Below are 23,549 nucleotides of genomic sequence, written 5' to 3'. Positions count from 1 at the left end.
ATTTGCATTTGCAAGAGAAAGCCGAGGAGTGAAGCAGGATGTGGACTGACCGAAGCCTGTATGATTCACGGGTTCATTACCATATGAGTAAGATGAGTTGTTTGTATTTATAACTCAGCAAAGAAAAAAAAAATCAGATAAATGTGCTGGTTTTACCTCTTAAACATGGAAGTCATTGTGGTCGCTCTTGTTTCGATGCTAAGTACTCACCACTCACAGGTGTGCTCCTGGAATTCCTGGGTTAGGTCACATGCTGCTCAAACGGAGATGGGGGAAAAACATTGCCATGGGTTAGCACTGGTTCTACCCAGTAGCTGTGTTGGTCAGCTGTGTTACAGCAATATTGCAAATCAGGTGTTGCATGTCCAAACAGACTTTAAATTATGGAGGAATGCAAGAAACCTTATCAGATTTTTGACTGGTGAAGTGTGACTTGGCTAAACAGAATGAACAGTCCTATAATATTTGAAGAAGGGGATACAGAATACTCAAATGGGACAACACCCATCACAAAAAATTATGTTGGCTCCAGAAATGACTGGCTGGCTGTGTCTTAGCAAGTTGGCAAGAGGTTTAAATCAGCCTGAGAATAGTTATTGCAGCAATGCACAGCAGTGGCTGCTTACAGGGAGCAGGTGTAATTTAGTCAGAGTTGTGTTTTAAGGTTTTTCTGGCAATGGGATCAGAGAGCTTTTCCGGATATGGTTTGGTGCTGGCAAGCTAACACTTCAATCCTCCACAAAAACTAAAACACTGACTTTGATTACTAGTCTCAGAAGCAGGTAATTTTGAGTGCACTGGAATTGAGGGGTGCTTTGTATAGCTGGGAAACTCTTACACATGTAACGATGTGGCAAGTCAACATAGTCGTTTTTCACCGCTCAGAAAAGCAGCATAACTTCCTGTCTTTGTTGGCTGTGTCTTGGGGCTGCCAGGCGAACAATGAAGCCCTGGCCATTTCAGGAGGGAAAGGCTCTGAGAATGCACACCTTCAGGATGTGTGTGAGTGTGTGTGGCTGGCCTCTACCTTAGCAACTCACCTAAATAATTCTCTCGTCGCTGCGATAATGACAGCACAGCTTCCCCGGCGTGGCGCGCGGGCCAGGAAGCCACGGCTTCCGTCACCATTGTGCTTTAATTTATCCCCTGGCCACGGGCACAGCCTGGCCTCGTCCCCAGCAGTGGTGTTCAAAAAGGGGCTGTGTAGGGGTCACTCCACAGCAGCTTCAGGTCCCATGCTCCCACTTCTCCCCGCTGCTGCAGGCGGCAGAAGATGCTTCTCACCCTTTCCAGCTGATACCCAATACCTGGTTTATTTTTTTTTTCTTTTTCAGAGGTAGTTGTCCTCCAGTTACAGCCTGCTGAGTTTTTCTCTTTTCAGAGCTAAATATATTGAACCCCTAAGCCCCCCCCCCCTCCCCGCTGCACAGGGCTGGGTTTTTATTTTCAGGCTAAGTGACCCAGAAGCAGGAGTGTCAAGTGGTAAGCAAGTAACCTGACAAAAGACACAAGCATTTTGCAGTTCTGCACTGCATTTGTTTCAGGGTTTGGTGACTGTAAATCTTTCTGAATAACTGTACTAAAAGGACAAGAATTCAATGTGTATATTTGTAGTATTTGAGCGAGTCCCATAAATTAAGGTGATGATTTTTCAGCTGGTGCCCAGTTCTGTGTTCATCTCAGCAGTCTGGTTACCATCTCCTCTTGTTTTGCCCATGGGGCTTTACAGAAGCCTCTTATGAGGTTGGGGGATTTTTTTGGTATGACATGCTCAGTAGGGCTGAAGCTGCAAGTTCTTCTTGTCAGATGAGCAATATTTCATAAAAGGGAAGTTGCAAAAGCTTTGTAATGAGTGCAGTTAGGCTTCATATTTTTATTCTTTTGTTTTTGACAGCGATCTGTTGCTTTTGATTGAGGCCTGTATTGCTTGCTGAGTCACTAGTGAATTTTAGATGATTTTAAGATCACTTCCTTCAGTCCTAGTGATTTCTATTTTTTTTTTAAATCTTGAATCCCTTGAGTAGTTATTTATGCCATAGGCAGACTAAAGAACAGCTTTTAGTAAGCTGAATTTCAGAAGTGTGTGAATCTTTTGGGTGGTTTTCTAACGTTCAGCAGTGTCTCTTGCAGGCTGCAGTGTCTGTCTCTGCTACTGCCTTTAGAGGTGACTCGACTCTGGGCTCTGCTGAGTGCTTGGGCTGGACAAAGACCAGAGTCAGCCAGGCAAAGCCTGCTTTGGTTTAGTCAGCACAGAGAGAGAAATGTAAAGTTAGCTTTGCTGCTTGCAGGCTGTGCAAGAAATCAAGGTATTTATAGCACAGAGCAGAGTCCAGGAGTCTCAGAGAGTGTGGTTTGACAAAATCCCATGAGTTCAGTCACGCCCATGCTTCTGAGGAAGAGGCCCACAATAAATCTGATGCTCCTCTGTGTTTGTCTGGAAGCCTGGCCTGTGATTTTATTCTTACCTGTCCAGCTTGAGCAGGTGGGGGTGGCTGTGGGGCTGTTCTGGGTGTCCTTGCCCTGTACCTGAGCTGGTCTTTGGCACAGGAAAACCTGTGTGCAGCAGGCCTTCTTGCAGGATTTGTTGGGTGTTAGGGCTGCTACCAGACTTTGGTTTGACTTTGGTATCATCCTGCCCAGTGAGGTGTGGACTCACCCCTGCCCTGGTGGATTTATTTCCTCTGAGCTCACAGGTGATGCATTGGGCATTGTCACCAATGCCACCTACAGAATATAAAAAGAATACATTCATTCTGAGTTAAGTAATTCCATCCACCAGAGCATGGTGGGATTATGAAGGCCACAGGTTGAGCATTTGATGTCTGGCCTGAATATGGCATGATATATTTCTGTTGAGCTGGAGAGCACCCTCCAAAGATTCGTGGGCAGCCTCACATACTGAAGCCTTTTTTTTCCTCCTTGCATATTTCCTGTCCCCCCTTCTCTCATTTTGCTGTGGGCTCGAAAACCCTTTATGGAAGGATGGCCTGTTTCTTACAAACCCTCCTTTGTCCAGCACAAATGAGCTGGTGTTTGGTCAGGAACCAAAGTGAAAATAACCGTTTAATCATCTAAATGGCGCCCAGACATCCCGGAGAACATGCTTGAAAATATTCCTTAGTGCTTGATGCAGCCCTTAAGGTGCAGCAGCCTTCTGACAGAGAAGTTGGGGTCACTAAGGAGCCAAGAGCAGATTCTGACATGATTTGGTGGGGACTTATTCCTTTATTCCATGAGGATGCTCAGGCAGTGAAACAGGAGCCTGGAGAGGCTGTGGAGGCACCAAACTGAGGTTTTCAAGAGCCATCTGGACCAAGCCCTAAGCATTGTGATCTGAATGTGATGCTGACCCTGCTTTGAGCAGGAGGATGGACTGGAGACCTCATGAGGTCCCTTCCAGCCCAAACAATTCTGTAATTAATTGTTTTGATGTGATGAAAATGAGTTACTTTAAAATGTGAGTGTTTAGGATGGAATAACACTTGATGACTTCTTACAGAGGTACCAGTATATGCTAACCATGGGTTTTTAGCTTAAAGTTCAAGAACCCAGGATGCTGTTCCTGTTGTTTATATTCAAAGATGCTTAAGGCTGATGTGGTCATGGAAAGAAACAGTTCATAAATAAACAATATACTTGTTCCAATCTGTAAGCCATTGTTAGTTGGAGCTGCTGAATGAAAACGTGTTTTTATTCTTACAAGGTTTGCAGGTTAGCTTTAAATGGGCAGCTGTAAGGCTGCAAAGATGAAGTAGAATAAAGTAGAGATGCCCCATGGATTGGCACTAAAACCAGAATTATATCCTAAGAAATGACACACAAAATGTGTGGTTTTGCACAAAGTAAAATTCATTTAACTTCCTGCACTTGGTATCTATAATTTAGAAACTGGCAAGCCTCATTCTCAGGAGGGCCTGAGAAAAACTGGCTAAATTTTACATTTTTTTCTATTTTTCAAGTTGCTTCATTTCATATTATATTGTGCTTGCTTCTGTGAGAATATATAATTCTGCAACATAACTAGCAAGTGTGTAAATCCTTTGGCCCTTATCATACAGGGAAAACAAGGGGAAATATGTATAATTTGAATTTTACATATAGGCATCTAGTTCTGATGTAAAAGCTCAGCTGGTTATTGGATGACAGCTACGATCATGCTAACATCCAAATTATCTTGTTTCTGCATTTTCTGTCAGGAGGGAAGTTGGGGATACACAGCCTGTACTGTTTGCTGTGTTTTGCTTATGGACACTTTAATGCCCTTTGTTTTCCATGGGGAAAAAACAGTTTGTGCTGGTGTTATTACTCACTTCTATCAGGTGGGATTTGCCAGTGTTTATTTTTAAACAAACAGAAGGGATCACATCAGTATCAGGTTTGTTTCCAGAGATGTGATTTCGTGCCTTTAGCACACATTTCAGGGCATGTTTGGATAGTGGGTGTCATGAGCAGTTTCAAACACTGCAGGCGGATCATGGCACTGCCTGACAGGGATTCTACCCAAGCTTTGTCCAGCAGCAGCAGGGCTGCTTTCTTTTCTTGGAGAGACTGCTTCAGGTTGGGAAGTGGTGTTGGAAACACATTTGGGGATTTGTGCGCCTGCACCCGGAGCCTGCTGTCACCTGGTTCTGTAAGAAACAGGTTGTGAGAGGGGATGGTTTTAGGTGCAGGTGTGGAGGGTCTGCTCCTACTACGAGTTTCTGTCCATGGCAGAGCCGCTTACCTCAAAATTCAGGCAGAGAACTCAAAGGAATGCAGCTCTGTGCAAAACCAGCCCTTTGCTCTTTTCTGCCATGGGTTTTTGTATAATTGTCTGAGAAGGCTTGTTGTCCTGTTACAAGTAGTTTCTCAGACTTCACAGAATCACAGAACATTTGAGGTTGGACTCTGGAGTCCCAGTCCAATCCCCTGGGTCACCTAGAGCAGGTGGCACTGAAGCATGTCCAGTTGGGTCTGGGATGACTCCACAGAGGGAGACTTCACATCCTCCCTGGGCAGCTGCTCCAGTGCTCTGCCACCCTCAATGAACAGAAGTTCTCTCTCATGCTCAGGTGGAACTTCTTGTGGTTTAGTTTATGGCCCCTGCTCCTCATCCTGCCACTGGGCACCACTAAGAAGAGTCTGGCACTGTCCTCTTGGTATCTGCCTTTGGGATATTTGTATGGATTGATGAGAGCCCCTCTTGGTCTTCTCCAGTCTGAGGGTTTAGGATCTACATCATCACAAGGCTGCTGGTTCTCCCGTACATCAGTTGTGCTTGATTTTTGTCAGTCCTTGTTTGTTAACTGCAAGTTTCAACCATCCTACTCCTTGTTGTTTTTTTGTTGTTGTTGTTGGTTTTTTGTTGTTGTTGTTTTTTTTTTTTCCCCCATGTTTTGTTTGTGTTTTTGAAGGCTGGGACCTTTTTCCCTGGGCTTAAGTGGTGAATGCACTTACAGGAGTGAAAATAAATTATACCTTTCCTTTCTTTGGTGGTTTTCCTTCTGTTTAGAAGCACTACTGAAAACACCAGTGTTTTGATTTCTCTGGTGCTTGACCTTGATCTTGTGGCGGTTTTTCTTGTCAATTTGGATGCTGTACTTAGAGTAAAAGGTTTCAGAAGCAGAGGAGTTGGGTGACTGGCTGTGCGCAGAGCCCTGCTGAGCTGTTCTGAATTCCGCCAGGCAAGATGCTCACGGTTGTACTGTACCCAGCCCGAGCTAATTTTACTTTTTACTCTGTAAGACCTACTGGCTTTGCCTGGGATTTAAAGCAGAATATTGAAAATGTTACTCTATAGCATGTTCCATCACTTCCAAGTGGGCTGAAGTGAGGAAGCACTGTAGATCTGTCTAGAGGTCCGTTCTTGGCAGAATTCCACTCCAGCAAGGTGTGGACTGGGATATGGAATTTTGGAGATTTATAATGGAGCTAGTGCATTTTCTCTCCATGATTTCAACCTTAGCTGTCCATACTGAACTCCAGTGTTTACCCAAACCCTGTGCCCAGGTATGTGTGCACAGTGTCAGTGGTTAGGAAAAATGTCACATAATGTGTTTGGTGTAGGTCAAATTAATTCATCAATAAAAAACAACCCACGCTGCAGGGGAGGGAAAAAAAAAAAAAAAACCAACCCAAAACAAAAAGAGCAAAACCTGCGTTTCTTAAACTAATCTCCCTGCTTCCTCTGTAGCCACACAAATAATAATTAAAGAGCTCTTTTAAACACAAGTGCTCAGGGAGGGTAGTGCCTGCACGGGGGTGTTTTACCTGACTGTTGAGATAACCAGTTAGGGAAGGCAGCGCCATTACCTGCAATAGGAAATTAACTCCTACAGATGTGTTTACAGCCAAGCCTCCCCATTCCCTGCCCAGCTTCCAGAGCGTGTTCCCCGTTGGGTTGCCCAGCTTTCATCTCATCCCATCCTTGTGTTCCTGTTCCCAGGCTGAAGCGAGACTCGCGGCCAAGAGAGCGGCGCGGGCGGAGGCACGGGAGATCCGGATGAAAGAGCTGGAGAGGCAGCAGAAGGAGGTAAGGCCGAGGCTTTGGGGGGTTGTATCCGGGGAGGAAGATGTTCAGAGATCCTGGAACAGAGGGCTCATCTGTACTTTGTTGAAATAGTCTACACAGAACTAATGTTGATCATAGAGAAACCTGGTTAAAACACGGATGGTGGCAAGGATTTTGTCCGGGTGAAGCCAGTGTAATTATTCACAGAAAATCCTGGTGGTTAGTAATTCTTGTTTAATGTTCAACTTTGAAGTATGCAGCTTCTTTGTGTGCCTATTAGAGGTGGTGGATTCTTATCACTTAGTTAGAAATCCAATGAATATGCAAGATTCCTGGCCCTTGTATAACTCCACTGTGAAGCTGTTCTGCTTCCTGCTGTGAAGCTGGTGCTGTGCCCTCCCCAGGTTTGTAAAAAGGATGGGCTGTTGTTGGCAGGAGCAGGGGTGGAAGCTGCACTTGGCAAAGCATTATCTGGTGAACTGAACCAGAAGCACTCAAAACTTGTGCTTGGTGATATGCATGTGGTGAAACAGCAGAGTAGCTGCAAGAGGGACAACAATAATCACAATTTAGTTTTTTTCAGTAGATTTTTGAAGGAGAAGGAAGAAGTAGTGAGTCTGGGGGCAGGCTCTGGGAACACATAGCAAGAGTAAATGTTGGGCAGTAAAGAAGGGAAACGGCTTCATACTGACGGAGACAGAGTTGGATTGGATATTAGGATAAACTTCCCTGTGAAGGTGGGGAGGGCACAGGGTGCCCAGAGAAGCTGTGGCTGTCCCTGGATCCCTGGAAGTGTCAAAGCCCAGGCTGGATGGGGCTTGGAGCAACCTGGGATAGTGGAAAGTGTCCCTGCCCATGGCAGGGGGTGAGACTGGATGTTCTTAAGGTCCCTTCCAACCCAGGCCATTGTGTAGCGGTTCTACATTTGCTTTATGGTGCAGAGCAGGATCTGGTTTGCAGCAGAGAATCAGGAGGTGACAGCAAGATGTGGATCAGGAGGTGACAGCAGAGCAGTGCCAGGGCGGGCTGCAGCAGCCAGCCCACAGAGAAGAAGCTCTTGGGCAGGTTGCCCACGCTGAGCCCTTGGTGAGGCAGGTCTGGATGTGTCTCAGCTCCCTTGCTGCAAACACAGAGCTCGAGGAAGGTGGGAGCCTTTTCCTGTGCAGTTGCTGCTTTCTGAAGGGTGTTTCTTACTGGGAAGCTCTGTCACTGCTGAGCTGCAGAGCTGGCAGCCGGGGCAGGGGGACCTGGGAGCAGCCGTGGGAGGACTGTGCTAAACAGGCACCATGTGTTTTGTTTGGGCAGCAGAGTAAGTAGGGGTGTCCTGGCAGCTGACACCATCTAATTTACAGGTGACTTAATGGAGCTGATGACCCCTTTGCGGATTAAAAGCTGATGCTGCAAAGGGTGTCTTAGTAAACTGAAATTCAGATGTGAAAACTAAAGCCTCCTGCAATTTAGAGCTTGTCATCTGAAAACCTGTGAAAACTTCGTATACATAGAAATTGAGTAGGGCAGGATGTCCCTCTGAAATACCACAGTCATTGAAACCTCAACCAGATACCCATCACAATCATCTTTGTAACTCACTGGCATAAATGACTTATTTATTTAATATTTTTCACACTTGGGTATTCTGTAACTTTTTGAAGTAGCTTAATCTCAGCCCCCAGATGCCGGGTAAAGATAGTAAGGATAGCTGCAGGAAGTTTTTCATTGCCACAAGTGTCTTGCAGGTATAATAAAACATAAATACAGAAAATCCCAAGCAGTGATCAACACAAGATATCTGGCACCTACCTCTTCCTAGGAGGGGAGCCTGCTGTGACACTGGGATCTGTACACCTGGTTCTCTGCCATATTCATTTCCCTTTGCAAACTTTTCAGAAACATAAAGAGCACTTTTCCACTGCTGCCATGTTAAATAACCAGAAGTTAAAGCACTTGCTTTACTACTTCAGAAGGCTTTTTAGAGCCCTAACTCCCTTCTGGGAGTTAAAAAGCAATAAATGAATTTATTGCATGCGCGTGTAGTTTTTCATGCTTTAAGCTGTGTGCATGCCCTGGCAGGCTTCTTGTGGAGCATGGATTACTTGAAAATATATTTATACTGCTGGTCTGAGTTAAAAGTTTCCAGGTGCTACCATTACAGGCTATAACTATGGCAGTGAAAGAGGGTGTTTTAATGATTTGGATTTGGAAACTGGCTCCTCTCCTGCCCACCACCTCATATTTATGACATTTCTCAATCTTGCACTTCATTTCCCTCATTTTAAAGTTTTACATGAAGAATCTATGCATATGATTGAGAAATTGTGCAGCTGAATAGATGGGCTTTTGGCAGAGAACACCCAGTGGCAGGAGGGTGAGATGTGGGAAAGTTCTTGGGGAAGGCTGCACTGTGGTGGGGCAGGATTGCAGGTGTGCTCCAGAGGCAGAATCCGTCTCATCACCTGGCACCACCTCCAGCCAGGCAGCACAAAGAAAGGTAACTGTGCCAGTGGTGTGGGTTTTTTGGTTTGGTTTCTTTGTTGTTTTTTTTTTTTGTTGTTGTTGGTTTTTTTTTTTTTTTTTTTTTTTTTTTTTCCCTCTGGGGAGGGGAAGATAAAGATGAGAAGATAAGCACACGTTTCATAGGAAAGTATAAGCTGGGTGCATGAAAAGCGTTTTCTGAAGCTGAAGAAAAAAGCGAGCGCAAGATCACAGAATCCCAGAAAGTGTTGAGTTGAAAGGGCCTTAAAACGTAACTTGTTCCACCCCCTGACATGGGCAGGGACACTTTCCACTAGCCCAGGTTGCTCCTCCCAACCAGATCTTGAACACTTCCAGGGATGGGGCAGCCACAGCTTCTCTGGGCACCCTGTGCCAGGGCCTCCCCACCCTCACAGGGAAGAGTTCCTTCCCAATATCCAATGTCAACTGTCTCTGCCAGTGGGAAGCCATTCCCCCTTGTCCTGTCACCCCAGTCCCTGGTAAATAGTATTGTACCATCTTTCCTGTTGCATTCCCAATTCTCTCAGCCTTTCCATGGAGCTGTCCCATCCCTCTGCCCATCCTGGTGCCTCCTCTGGACTCTCCAGCAGCTCCAGGTCCTTCCTGTGCTGGGCCCCAGGGCTGGAGGCAGCTCTGCAGGTGGGGTCTCACCTGAGCAGGGCAGAGGGGCAGAATTCCCCCCTTTCCTGCTGCCCACACTGTGGGATCAGTCCAGGACATGGGGAGTTCCTCTGAAGATAAGGGTATTGATCACTCTTGAATCACTAAAGGTGTGAATCAGTTTGTGTATTTATTAGAGAATGTGTTTTTGGTAATGAAGCTTTAGAAAAGGCAGAGGTCTAACAATTGTAACAATATGAATGATTCTGACTTCTCATTTAGAGCTGTTTTGTTGTTGTTACCCACCAAAGATGTAAATAATTAATCTGGAGGTCTGGTTAAATTCTCTAGTTTGCTTCCACACATCAGTGAGTGCAGGACAGCTCTCATTGCCAGGGCCTGTTCTGAGCTGAAGGACAATTAAAATACGTGGTACTTCCTCCCTTTCCTGTTTTCCCTGGTGGGAGTCAGAGCAGTGATGGTTCCTGGTTTACCATACCATGCTGCCATGCTTTTGAGACATTTGGTTTCCAGCTGCAGGATCTGAGGCCAGTCCCTTCGGCTTGTACTGTCAAGATGCGCTTGATCCTGAAACAAATTCCTGTGTGCACTCAGGTTATTTATTGTTAATTCATGCAGAAGAGCAAGCCAGGAGTGGGCAGCCCAGTTTTTCTGAGTAACAATTTGTTAATTATCATGGGGCTGCTAGGTAAAATGGGAAGAATTTTTTTTTTCTGTGCGTTTTTTTTTCTCTCAGAAGCTTGACCTGAAATGTATTAATGCCTTTTTTCCCCAAGTAATATTTAACAGTAACAGTTTTGAGACATGTAAGAGCTGCAGCAGTAAGGCTATGTGTAGAGAATGCTTTCTGTAGGAGTGCCTTCTGTGTGTTCTGCTGGCAAGGCTTTCAATGTCTCTTCAAGAGCTGACACTCAGAGACCACAGTGTAAGCTGATATTAGTGCCTGCAGTGAAAAGAGACTGATCCCCTCCCACTCCTTAATCGGTGGGATAAGATTCTTCCCTGCCAGTTCACAGAGTAGATGAGCCTGTACTTCTAGTTCAAGGCAAGTGCACTGTGCTGGGCTCCTGGCTTCATTTGCAGCTCTTGCTTTAAGGCTGTAAGGGCACAGCATGAAACTTGCCTTGGCTGTTCTGTAAATTCTTTCCTTGCCTCACTTGCACATACTTTTCCCCCTTTGGATTTGTATTTCTTTGGAATAAAATATGCTACAAGTGCTTTCTAGTAAAAAAAAAGAAGGGAAAAGCAGATTATTGTGGCTTGAATGGAGAGTCAGTATGAAACTTGGTGCTTACATAAGCAGGGAAGAAATGAAGGAGTTGGTTAATCTGTGTCTTAGATACTCAGTGTGAAGATGCCCAGGAAAATTTGGAGAGGGATGATGTATATGATGTTTTTAGCAGACTATTCTTCTGCCACCATCTAACCATGCAACACTGGCTTGTTCTGTCTTGTCCTATTTTAAAGCTACTAATATGAAAACTTTTTTTTTTTTTTTTTTTTTTTTTTTTGGTGGGCAGCCTCCTTTGATAAGGAAATCAGGAAAGCTGTCTGCTGTTAATATTGTGGACGAAACACATTTAAGTTTTTTCATCATACCCTATTCCAGGCAACTGCTCTTTAAAGCATTTGACTTCTTAGATATGTATTGACTCTTTTTGGGGGGCACCCATCTGCAACAGAGGTGATTGTTTAAAAGCGTACCTTTTCTCTTGTACCACACTTTCTAAAGAGGACAATGTCACCGGAATCCTAAAATGGCTTGAGTTGGAAAGAACCTTAAAAATCCCCTAATTCCAGCCTCCCTGCCATGGACAGGGACACATTTTCCTCGTGCGCTGCTGAGGGTTAGGTCTCTTTGGAGCAGAGCTGTTGGCTGATGGGTTCCTCCAAAACTCCAGGTTTTATAAAAAGCTGGAACAGTTAGGTGATGTACTTGGCTTTATCCCCGAGGCCTCCCCAGCTCCCTCCATGGTGGCTGGCCTGAACAAGGACTCCGTTGTTATCCTGTCCATTGGCAATCTGGGTCCTGGGCACAAGGCTCCTTGCATGCCTTGCTTTGGACTCAGCAGGGAATACCTGCTGTGTCAAGCCTGAAGCACTGAGCTTTGAAAAATAAGGCTTCCATGGAGCTGCCTTGAGACGGGTGAAAAAAGCAGCACGGAAAAGTTGAAGCTTTGAGGTTAATCAGCTGTGTGGTAATTGCCATATTTGAACCTGTGTGTGGATGAAAGGCATTCAGAGTGTGCCGTGGAGAAGCCAGAGATTGGGATTGTGTGCAGCCTTGTGGGAGGGCCCAGTTCATTTTCCTCTTCATGGCTTTCTTAGGGAAAGGAAGATGGGGTGGTTACTTGTGGGAATGCTGGTTTTTAAATGGGTCCTAATTTTCCCTCCTGTGCTTGCTGGAATGGGAATTAAAGCTGCTGAGGCATTAATCTGGGTTGTGCAGTTGTCCTTCATGAAGGGGAACCTGATTAGGAGGGCCGGGACTGAGAGACATAAGCTTTGCGTCCCAGCACTGGGATCCAGATTCCCATGAGGTGTCCCTGAGAGCAGTGAATAGCAGGAATCCTCCAAAAAACCCAAAATCTGGGAGACTTGACTACCTTGCCATCACAGGATTGTGCAGCCAGACAGGTGTTTTTGAACAAGAAGGGTTCATTGAGGTTATTTTTTCTGAACCCAGAAATGTTCTGGTTTCAGGAAAGATGTGAGGGAAAAAGAAAATAACATGCTTTCTGTTTTCACATGGATTCACAACGCTCATCAGTCAAGGGCAGTTCTCCAAGAACAAAAGATTCAGATGCAGTAGAGTGGCTGTTAAGGTTTTATGTGTTATCAAAGTGCTCCAAGACTACAGAACAACAGTGTCAGCAGGCATTTATTCAAGTCTGAAAACAGTGTGAGGCTCCACAGAAACATTAAAAATTGACAAAGCAACCTGCAGAGATCCTTTAAGGCTGGAAATATACGTGTAAAACATTTTCCAGGAATTTTCACACACTGGCACTGTGCTGTGCACAGGTGAAAGGCGTGTGGGGTTGGTGCTTCATCCCTCAGGGACAAATTCTATCCTTCAAAGAGGAACAGTTGGTCTGTAGTTAATGCTGTTTGCTTTTATTGTGGTCGTAGATACACAACTCATCCCGGGTGAATGTTTGGGCATCCATTCCTGTCATGGAGGGAGGCTGGAAAAATGAGAGGTCCTGGCTCACAACTGTGCTGGGCTTGGGGATAAAATGTCCCATGTGCACCCTGAATCCTGGTGGGAATGGGAACAGGAGTGCTGTGTTCTAGCCAGGCATATGGAGGAGGCCTGTGATACAAACACTGCTTTTGTCCTACCTAAATCCACAGGGCTTCTTCTCCATATTCATGCTCTTCTGTATTTTCTCTATAAATGCTGTTTTTTCCCTCTAGAACGAGCTGTGGAGCTATGTATCCATCATTTACGCTAGCTTTGTTCCTTGTTTCTTTCCTCTCCCTTTCCCCCCAGATCTATCAGGTCCAGAAGGTAGGGCTTGCTCGCTTTCATTGTTGTTTGCATGCCTTCCCACCTTGTGAGTCTTGCTACAATTTCAGAACCACATTTAGGTTGCAAAAGACCTCCGAGATCCTCGAGTCCAACCTCAGAAATCCTCTTAGAGTGAGAGGTGCCCAGCAGGCTGTAAATGTCCATGTAATTCTGCCCTCCCTTCCCCTAATCTTGTGGGGTAGACAGTCAAGGGGAATGGGGGAAGATGACCCATGTAAGATGTCTTGTCAGGCACTTAATGTGATTTTTTTCTACAGCCTGTTTGGCAAAGAATAAGCAATAACAGAAAAGTGACTTGGCAAAGCAGGATCAGAGGAGGATATGGTGTCACCAAGGACCTGTGTGTCACCTCTGTTTCTGTGCTGAAGGCCAAGAAAATCATTGGAAGTGTTTCAGGCTGGGCAAGCATTTAACAGGTGCCAGCAGGAAGAATGACTTTCAGATGACTTTATTTGCACAAAGTCACTGAAGAAGTCGGTGATGCTGTGTTTTGAATTCATAATCCTTGGGTAAATAAATTGTATGGCCTTCCTTCCAACAGCACCCAAGCATTAAAAATGCTTTTATATTGTTTAATCCTCTCTCATCTCAGTTTAAAGTCATGATCTCTTCTCTCCACCCAATTTCCTTTCCGTGATGATGGCAAAAGAGGATGATAACAGTAGCTCTTACTGAGGTCACTTGCTAGGTAGCAACAGAGATTTTGGGTTTGTGTCCTGATGTCTGGCTGTTCTGCACTTTCAGCATGTGAACTGTGTGGCACCTAGAAACAGAAGAATAATATTAACAGGGAGGGAGAAAGCACACTTTTCTTCAAGCCTGCCGTTTTCTTCCTCGTTGAATATTTCTGTTTTTTCCTGAGATATTTTTATTGCTTGCTGAGTGATGAATGTCTCCTTTAACCACAGTGTGCTTGGTTTTGTTCTTGCACTCCAGCTGCCCTAACTGCACGTTTCAAAGCCTGACCCAGCTCTGCATGTGCTTCTTGGGAGTGCTGTTCTCCTCTTTGAGTGTGTATGTGTATGAAGAGAGCTGCTCAAATCATGTGCTCTGGCCTTTAATCCTATCCCCATCAATTTGGCAACAAATCTCTCTCACTCCTGGTTTTATTTCTGGAGTTGACTACACGCTGAGTGACTCAATGTCTGCCCATGGATCGACGGGCTCATAATTAATCTTTATGGGAACTAATTTAACCTCCTGGTGCAAAAGCAGCCCCGTGGGAGCCCAGGAGGTTGTTTACTGTTGGTGTCCTGACATGGATGAGGAGATAAGTGGGTTATCCTCCCAACGTCCCATGGTGAGTTTGTAAGCCTGGCAGTTTCGCTGTCACTCAGTGAGCAAATCGCATCTGGAATTCTCTCTCAATGGTATTAACATCATTAATTATTTAATTGTATTATCACTTTCCAAGGTAGAAGGGAACCTGAGTCCAGCAAGGGCCTCTAAGTGAAGCCTAAATGAATGGAAAAGCACAATTTCCTCCTTTAACCCTTTGGAATCAGGCCCCTGGGGGCAGAACAGAAGAGTCAATGTAGAGACAGAACTGAGAACTGGCTGTGAGGGGTCAAAATACAGCTCAAAAGCTGCCAGTTCAGTCCAGTATGACATGTGCTCTTTATAAATTGAAAACAGTCTCTGGGCAGTCTCATTCATTAAGATTTTTCTTCAGGGGATGTTAAGCATGTAGCTGAGTAATTTGAAATGGAGAAGGAAAAGCCTGGAAGTGGAACTTAAACTGTGGCATAGCAAGTCTTGTAAAGGCTGTTTCCTTATCTGCCTTTTGCAAGGCTGAACTCATAAGCCAGTGTCAGACAGTGAGGAGAACAGAGGGCATGAAAAGGAAGCAGCAAACCCTAAAAAAATTACAAGTGTGTTTATGGATCCTTCCTATGTGTGAAAAAGTATTCTCCATTTTAATAGTGTGTTTCAGTTTTTTAAGTTCATGTGTAGTGTTAGAAAACGTTCTCAGTCTGTTAATGGCTAAAAAGCCTCTAATAAGGCTTTACCTGACCTGCTTTACTCCAAAGCGTATAATCTGTAGGTTCTCATTGTGTACACAGCTCTGGGAGTTCATGGAATTTTCAGGGGTCATTCTCAGGCTGAGATGTGCGTAACAGTTAATTTCATAACAAGCTGGTGCCTGGGTTATGAATCTGTAGTGGGAATAAAGTAATACAGCACTGAAGAATGTGCAGCTGATTTTTTTTTAGTTTATCAGTAAATAGTGAATGAGGTTTTAATGGTGAAAATAAAAAGACATTAATGCCATTGAGCGAGTGCTAAAACCAGAGTGCAATACAGAATAGGTTTCTGTTTGGTTTATTTTTTTTAAAATAATTTTCTAAGGTTTTGGCTGTTGATGCTCCTGTCTCCTCAAGCCTGTAAGAAAGCTCTAAAATGCATATTATTCTTCCTGAATTTATCAGGATTTCCATTTGCCTATTGCTGCACTTTAGGCCAGTGATTGTAATTCACATTGGAATCACTTTAATGGGCACCATTAAAAACACAAAATTCCTGAGACTAGATTTGACAGGCTTGTTTGGGGAGGAAGAAAAGTCCCATTAAACCTGTGGATCTTTGAACGACTTGCTGACTGGGGGAAGTTCAAGTTCATTGGGAGGTTCCCAGTGTTGTCCTGTCCTGCACTGGAGGGTCTTGTCCTCTTGTACCCTTATTAGTGCTGCCACTGCTGCCAGGTGGGTCCAACATAGGCAAAAAGCCTGGTGCTCTGCAAGGAGCTCTGTGGAGCTCTAATCCGGCAAATCAGGGTGCCCAGAGATGAGTTGTATCCACCTTGTCTGCCCAATTTGACAGACCTTTACAGGAAACATGATTTGACAGCAATTTTCATCCTGGAAGTGTCCTGCGCTCGCCTCCCTTGTAATAAGTCTTGACTTAACTGGGTCAGGAATTCAAGACTCATTACTCTCCTTGGTCCAGTCCCCCAGCACAGGGGCTTTTGCATTGCTGAGGGAGAAGAAGCTGCTGAGCACCCTGGTCATCCCCAAACTCCTCTTTCCCCTTTCCAGGCTGATTTTCCCAAGCACTTGCCGCGGAGGGCTCTGGTGCCACGTGGCACAGCTCTCCCTGGCACATTCATGTGGAGCTGAGTGGCTTGGCCAAGGCCTGGCAGTGCATGTCTAAATGTTCTGTGTTTGCTTTTCTCATATAAATTCTTGTTTTTTTCCTTTTTCTGTCTGTAGAAATATTATGGGCTGGATACTAAGTGGGGAGACATCGAGCAATGGATGGTAGGACTTGATCAACGTAGCTCAACAGCTTTTGTGTGTTGAAGTTCTGTGTAGTTCGTAGAGTTTGAGATCCCTCAAAGCAGGTATTTTCATGCACTGGCAGTGTGAGTTCTACTCCAAGCAATGCTACAGTCTTGCTTTTCCAACTGAAATATGAGTTTTGAGCAGCTTAAGGCTGGTAAGGACTGGGTTAGAGCCATTCTTTTTAAAGATCTGTGTCCAAGCTCTCGGTGGAAGATTAAGTTAGGAGAAAAAAAAACGTTAAAGCCCCTTGGGATGCAAGGAGTATTTGTGCTCATTTTACTTTTTATGGGTTTCATCACCATTTGAGTCTTCTTAAATCTGCCTTCAGATTAATTGTGGGCAAATTTCACTCATGCTGTTTCATTTCCCTTAGCACTTAACTGGCCCAGGGGAATCCCTCAGAGGAATTATTGCTGCTGTGGTGGCAATCCTCTCTTTCTTCCAATAATACAATGTCCTGGATTTTAGAATTGGCTAAAACCAGTGAATACCAGCTCCAGACTTGGCTACTAGCTATATCTGACTGTTTTAACACCCATAATATGAGATAAAGAAGTTGCTAATGGGCTGGAAGTCACTGGCATCAAATGTCTTACAACCCTAAGTTTATGAAACCAGTTACCAGTGATGCCAGATGAAATCTATGGCCTTGCTCTGCAAAGCTGAGTAGTGCACACTGGAAAAGGCAAAACTGAGCAGCTGGCTTCCAGTGTGGAAAGTAGCTTCCCAAACTCCCCAAATTCCTTGGTCTTTGATAATTAAATGCTGGTTTGCATGGACCAGCCCAGACTCACACTGAGTCACACACACATCTCCTCTAGGATGAGCATAACTCCACATTACTGGCAGTTCCCTTGCTTGGAAATCAGCTCACCTGTAAGAATCTGTTGACAACAGTGTTGAAACTTTTTTTTTTTTGCCGTTTTCTACTGCTGTTCCTAAATTCAGTGGCAACTAAATTTGTTCAAATCCGCTTGTTGAAATGTAAAACATCCGACGGCATTTCTAGTGTTGCAGGGGCTGTAGCAGAGGGGAAGAAATATGGGGTCACAGAGAAGGGAGGAAGGGTTTTTCTGCTTTGACAGGGTGTCAACTCCCATGGTTTGGTTTAACTTTGCTGGCTCCTCAGCGTGGCTGGAGTTCACTGTGTGTTTCTGGAACACTCTGTTGCTGTGTCTGTCCTCTCAACACCTCCCTCTGTTTTCTCTCTGCTGCCTTGGTAGGAAGACAGTGAGCGTTACTCCCGTAGAGCCCGAAGAAATGCATCGGTCAGTACCTACTTTTGCTTTTTTTGTTCAGCTAGACATTTCAGATTAAGAAAACAGTCGTGTGTAAGGCACTTCCTTCTCAAAAGAAAAGAACCTAAACAAGCTCCCGCCACCCACGGCAAGTGGAAACCCCAAAGCCACTTCCTGACTTCTCTGCCCTCTCCCCAGTCACTCCAGGGAGTTTTTGCAAATGTGCAAGAATAAAGGGGGTGGAAAGTGGGGGAATAACTTGTTTGGAGTGCTTAATGTTCATTAAAGAGCCAAGAGCATAGAGCAGGGAACACCTCAGCAAGCTCTTCCTTCACCCTACAGTAAAAATGCTTGACTGTTTCTTGGGTAGGGTATAATTTCATTTGCTTTCTGCTTACACTTTCAATGCAATTATTTTTAAAAAACATTGAGTTTGTGCATCTTTCTCTTCCTCCTGTCCCATCAAAGCCATCAGCATTTGCCTCAGTGCCTGTTACCTGTGTTCTTTTCACTGTTTTTTTGTCTCTACGCTTTCTCTCGCTAGGCTTCGGATGAAGATGAGCGCATGTCAGTGGGTAGCCGTGGAAGCCTGAGGGTTGGTAAACTCTGCAATCTCTGTGCATGTCTGTGTATGGCTGTCACTGTCCCCCTGTGCCCCTGCACTCCCAGGGGATTGTCCTTCACGTGTCCCATGTGGGGTTTTTTCAAGTACACGTGGATCACTGATTGTCTGCAGTGTGTGCCCTGTGCAGGAGCCTTTGTGTGGTCACTGTTCTTCACTCGTGCAGGAAGGACTTAGCCAAGATATTGATATCTGCATGCACCTTGTAAGCTCCCCTGTTTTACTCCTGATACTGGAAATTTGGGAAGGGGAAGTGCTAGTGGGGTCAGTGTTCATTAGCTCAGGAAAGCAGAAGTGATTGATCAATGGAATTAATTGTTGAGTGCTTTGGAATTGCAGGTGAATACTCATAAAATAATAGAACAGCCTGAGCTGGAAGGGACCCACAGGGATCACTGATCCAGCTCCTGTCCCTGCACAGACCCCCCAGCACTCCCACCCTGTCCATCCCTGAGAGCAGTGTCCAAACCCTCCTGGAGCTCTGGCAGCCCTGGGGCTGTGCCCATTCCCTGGGGAGCCTGGGCAGTGCCCAGCACCCTCTGGGGCTACAACCTTTCCCTGATATCTAACCCAAAATCCTTCTGACACAGCTCCAGAGGGATTCCCTTAGGTCCTATCACTGGTTACTTGCTTTAAACATGCTTTAGAAATACTTGAAAATCATCTGCAGGCCTGAGTTTTGTGGAGAGTGGGATTCGTAAAGCACTGAGTACTCATCTGTAGGAAAAGTTCAGTGTTTTCCTCAAAACATCCAGACAGTATTTTCCCAGATAACACACATTTATATAAATGTTAACTCTGTTATAACATAGTCTAGAGGACTCATTAAAAAAAAATTTAAAATTGCTGCTGCTGAACCTGCTCAGGGATCCCACTGTAAAACTGCGCAAAATGTGCTTAAAAATATGAAATGCTGTCTTGTTTCCTTTTTAGTGGAATCTTTATTGCTACTTATGAAATGCTGTTAAAACCTTTATTCCTCAAGATGACAAACCTGAGTGCTTTTCAAAGCTAGGAGATGCCTCAAAGCTCCAAAGATCCAGTGAAGAAAAGCCTCTCTGCACAGCTGAATGTGAAAAGCAGTGTTTATTTTGCTTAGGGTTAAATGTTGACATATGGAAGTGTTTTTTGGAGGTGAAAAAAACACTCTAGTTCAGTTGAAATATCAGTTCTGTATATTTAGAAGGTGATGACACACACATGGGTTGTTTACCCCTGACTGTAACTGGCACAATGCAAACACACTGGCTCTGTGTTTATAGCACATCTTCATCTGAAACACCTTTTCTTCATGGAAATCCACCACTGATTCTTTCTGAGGTGTTTTTGCAACACAATCCTGTGGTTTATATACATTTAAAGAGCAGAAGCCCTGCATTCTGCCTCCTCACCATCCCTTGGAGGAGCTTCTCTTGCCCTTTTTACCTGAGCAGTCTCAGGCTGTGATAACCAGCCTCCAGCTGCTCCAGGGGACGGCCCCAGATTCCTCATACTTCTGCAAGAAATGTCCTTCTCTGACAGAAGGATCTGCCTGAAACTTTCCACACTGATGTTTCTCAGTGATGTTGCACAGGCCCTGTTCCCCATGAAGCAGCATTTGGTGGATGTGCTGATGTTTTTGGTAGGCAAAGGAAGAGTTTTGACAGAGCTTCCTTCCCTCATTCTTGTGTCACTGGGATTGTAGAAGCACGTAAACATTTGCCAGTCTGAACTGAAATTTATCCTTCTACGTCTTCCAGTTGTTTTATTTGCAAATAATTGATAGAATCACAGAATGGGTTGAGTTGGAAGAGACCTTAAAATCATCTTGTTCCACCCCATGCCATGGGCAGGGACATCTTCCACTTGCCCAGGTTGCTCCAAGCCCCATCCAGTCTGGCCTTGGACACTTCCAGGGAGCAGCCACAGCTTCCCAGGGCCTCACCTCCATCACAGGGAAGAATTTTTTCCCGATACCCAATTTAAACCTATTTTTTTGTCAGTTTGAAGCCATTCTTTCCTTTCCTGTCACTCCAGGCCCTTGTAAACGGCCTCTCTGATCACTTTCCCACTGTGGATTTACAGGAGATACTTTTAGTAATTTGACCATATCTCTGGCTAATCTGTGAAGGCTCTTGCTGCATCTGTCTTAATAATAACAGAAGTCCCATAAAATTTAAAATTTATACCAACCTTAAAAATTTACTTGAGTTCTAGTGTCCAGTTTGGCTTAGGAGTTATTTTAGCCTGAAGACAGCATCAAAAACAGTTGCCTTGTATCCACAAAGGGTTTACAAAATGACTTGGAGAACTCTGAATGATGCTGTCTTCTTGGATATTGGGAGGCTCTCCTTCCATCATTGCAGGATGCCATTTTTGGAAAATTCATCTTTCAACTTTGGCACTCAGGCTCCTTGCACTGTGAGGGGCTAGTGGTGCCAGGGGCTCCTTTTTCTAGCTGTGCTTCTCTTCTGTACAGGAAGTTTTCACTGAAATGAGCCAATATTAGACATTCACTTCTCCCTAGGGCTTCACCACCCCACTGATCTGTGTGGGTTTCACACTGGACTTTTCTCCTGGAGTATTTTTGAAGTGGATGCCTGGACTGCAGGCACCAGAAACATGCTGAGGTAGCTTTTGGGGAGCTTCTGTATGCTTCTGGCAGAGCAGGAAGCTCTACACACTGCAGAACCTCCAGAGATACTCATTAGACTAGGCCAGCAAATTGACTGAAGCTCCACAGCTGTGACTGTGCTGCAAACAGGGACCAGGGGTCCAGGGAGTCCTGGCTTGGCTGTGTCTGTGGCTCCTCAGCTGTCATGGAGAGGCTTCTTCAGCAGCTTATCTGATGATCCTGAGCCCATCCACAGCTCCTGTTTCAGTAGTTCTGCAAGCTCAATTCTGTGTCATGCAAATTTTCCTAGGGAAGCTCAGTAACATCAGCCTGTGTTTGTTGAGGCTCTCGAGCCTCTCTTCAGGCCCTTTTCTATTTCATTTGTCCTGGTTCTCCCACTTCCCAGCTGGCTGTCTCTAATCCAACACCATCAGCGTGAAATATTGTTGTGTTGTCAATCACTCGTGATTAATTCATGCATCCTTTTTTGTATCCTCCCAACTTCCAAACTTGTGCCTTTGTTCAAGAAATCCTGCATTATCAAAGTTCTTTAGTTGGAATTTACATCTCCCTGCCTGTTTTTGTGTTTGTTTATTGTTTGTTTTGTTTCCGAGAGTTCCTTCGATTAATGTAACTTGTGTTTTCATTTGTATTCTGATTTTCCTCTCCTCTCATGCCTTTACAGTCTCATTTGGAATATGCCAGCCCCTACCCAGTGGTGAGAATAGTCTGCAAGTTGCAGAGTGTGTGTGTGTGTTCAAAAACTAATCATGAAGAAGAAGCTAACACAGGTTGTGATAACTGCTCTGAGATCTGGGTGATCTGGAAGGATTCTGAGGAAGTTTGTGGTCTGTGATGTCAGGATGCCATTTCCCTCTCTTCCTGCTCTGACACAGTTCAGATGAGAAGTGACAAATTATTTGAGAGATCTGAGCTAGGTTTAGCTCAGTAGTTACCACAGGCAGAGCAGAATGGCTTGGGTTTCCCCTAAAATGCTGTCTCTGTTAAAGCCTGTCCATTGTTGGACCAGATGCATCTGGATTTATTTCAACACAGATCTGGAAAGGAATAAAACTCCCATAAACTCACTGTAAGTAGATCTAGCAAAGGTGACAGGAAAAACACACCGCCTACCAAAGCTGCAGCTTGTGTTCCCTTTAGTTTAGAGGACAAAATCAGATTTATAATAATGCTTTGATTGTGAATGTTTGCTCTCACCAACACTGAGATAAAGCTGGCTCCTGAAAGAACAGAAAGGGGCAATGAGGATTAAAGCTCAGTTTAAAATATTTCCTGCTGCCTTGTATTGGACTGGAGGTGTCCTGTTGTCTGCAGGATGCAAACTGGGGAGTGCAGTTCTCTAGATCCTCCTGCTCTTCCCCTCTTCTTCACTCCTGGCACTATTTCCAATTAGGGATGCAGCGCATCTATTTGTGCGTGACCTACATCCCAGAATAATTCCATCACATTTGGGTTTTGCATGGCTGTATTGATAAAGCCAGGATGGACAGCTGGTAGCTAATTGACTGAACCCAGCCAGTGTGAGTGATTGGAACTGCAGCTGCTAAATTTAACACCATTTTAACAATATTCTCTAATAACTGGGTGTTTGACTCGGAGGGTGGATCGGCTGCTGAGCCATGCTCTGCTCATGTTCCTGCATGGGGATGTGCATGCCTGGCCCTGGATGGGTGTGCACAGACTTGATCTTCTCACCCTGCATTCTTAATCCTACTGCAGGCTGGATTAGAGAGTGAGAGGACCAAAAAGAAGAACTACTCCAAAGCAGTATGTATTTTTATCTGTCTCAGAGAGGGTTCTGCCTACAAACCCATTGTGGCAGGACAAGGAGTGTGTGCCAGTGTGAGAGCTGCCAGCCCAATGTCAAGGATACACCATAACTATCAGCACTTGCTAGGGAATAACGAGCACCAATTTACATCCAAAATGTGGGATTGATGTGGGTTTTAGTTTTTATATTTTTCAGAATCTCTGCTGCTTAGTGTGTAACTCTGAATCTTCATGTTAGGTGTCAGTAAGGTCTCTTCACAGGGTAGTTAAACAAAAACAATTCCTTCCCAGCTGGAGAATCAAGGACAGCCAGTACCCAAAAGGTAAAAACAACAGTGAGGGAAAGGGGGCAAGCCAGGGGAGTGAGAGTTCATAACCTGGATAATTGACCCCAATATGTAGATGAACCAAAACTTATAAAAGTGTAGAAACTTGTGACTGGGATCCATCTTGGATTTGGTTTGGGTGTAGCCCTGGCCAGGCTCTTGCACTGCCCAAGGTGTATCCTTTCAGTAAATACCTATTTCATTCCTTTTCCTGTGTCTAGTCTCTGTTCCAGGTCAGCCTTTTCAAGCAACAGTATAATCCAAACTCTTACTTCAGTGCTGTACATAAAAGAGCATGTGGAAAAACTCAGAACTTTACTGGAGCTACCTAACCTGAACTGTAACATGACACAAAAATAGGCAATATTGGAGAGAATATTATAGAATCCCAAATGGTTTGGGCTAGAAGGGCCCTTAAAACCCATCTCATTCCATCCCCATGTCATAGATGAATCTTGTGGGGAGCAATTCCAGGCAGGTCCAAAGAGGACACAAGAGAGGGCAAAGTGGGAATACTTCTGTGGAGGGAAGGCTCCACATTGCAGGTGGAGGCTAGGTT

At 44.8% G+C, this 23,549-nt stretch overlaps 1 protein-coding gene across 1 annotated transcript in view; it reads left to right on the top strand.

Annotated features, from left to right (window-relative positions):
* The window catches only part of LRRFIP1 (LRR binding FLII interacting protein 1), a 100,508-nt gene that overhangs the window by 39,245 nt on the left and 37,714 nt on the right, over nucleotides 1-23,549 (top strand). Inside the window, exons 2-6 of the mRNA XM_062506642.1 lie at nucleotides 6,425-6,511; nucleotides 13,101-13,118; nucleotides 16,349-16,396; nucleotides 17,644-17,688; nucleotides 18,203-18,253. Coding sequence (XP_062362626.1) covers nucleotides 6,425-6,511; nucleotides 13,101-13,118; nucleotides 16,349-16,396; nucleotides 17,644-17,688; nucleotides 18,203-18,253 — 249 coding nt within the window. The remainder of the gene's footprint in view (nucleotides 1-6,424; nucleotides 6,512-13,100; nucleotides 13,119-16,348; nucleotides 16,397-17,643; nucleotides 17,689-18,202; nucleotides 18,254-23,549) is intronic.

Source organism: Cinclus cinclus, chromosome 21, assembly GCF_963662255.1.
Source record: "Cinclus cinclus chromosome 21, bCinCin1.1, whole genome shotgun sequence".
NCBI classification, from domain to species: Eukaryota; Metazoa; Chordata; class Aves; order Passeriformes; family Cinclidae; genus Cinclus; species Cinclus cinclus.
Note: the sequence above shows the minus strand (reverse complement) of the source record. Positions and strands in the feature narration are given on the sequence as shown.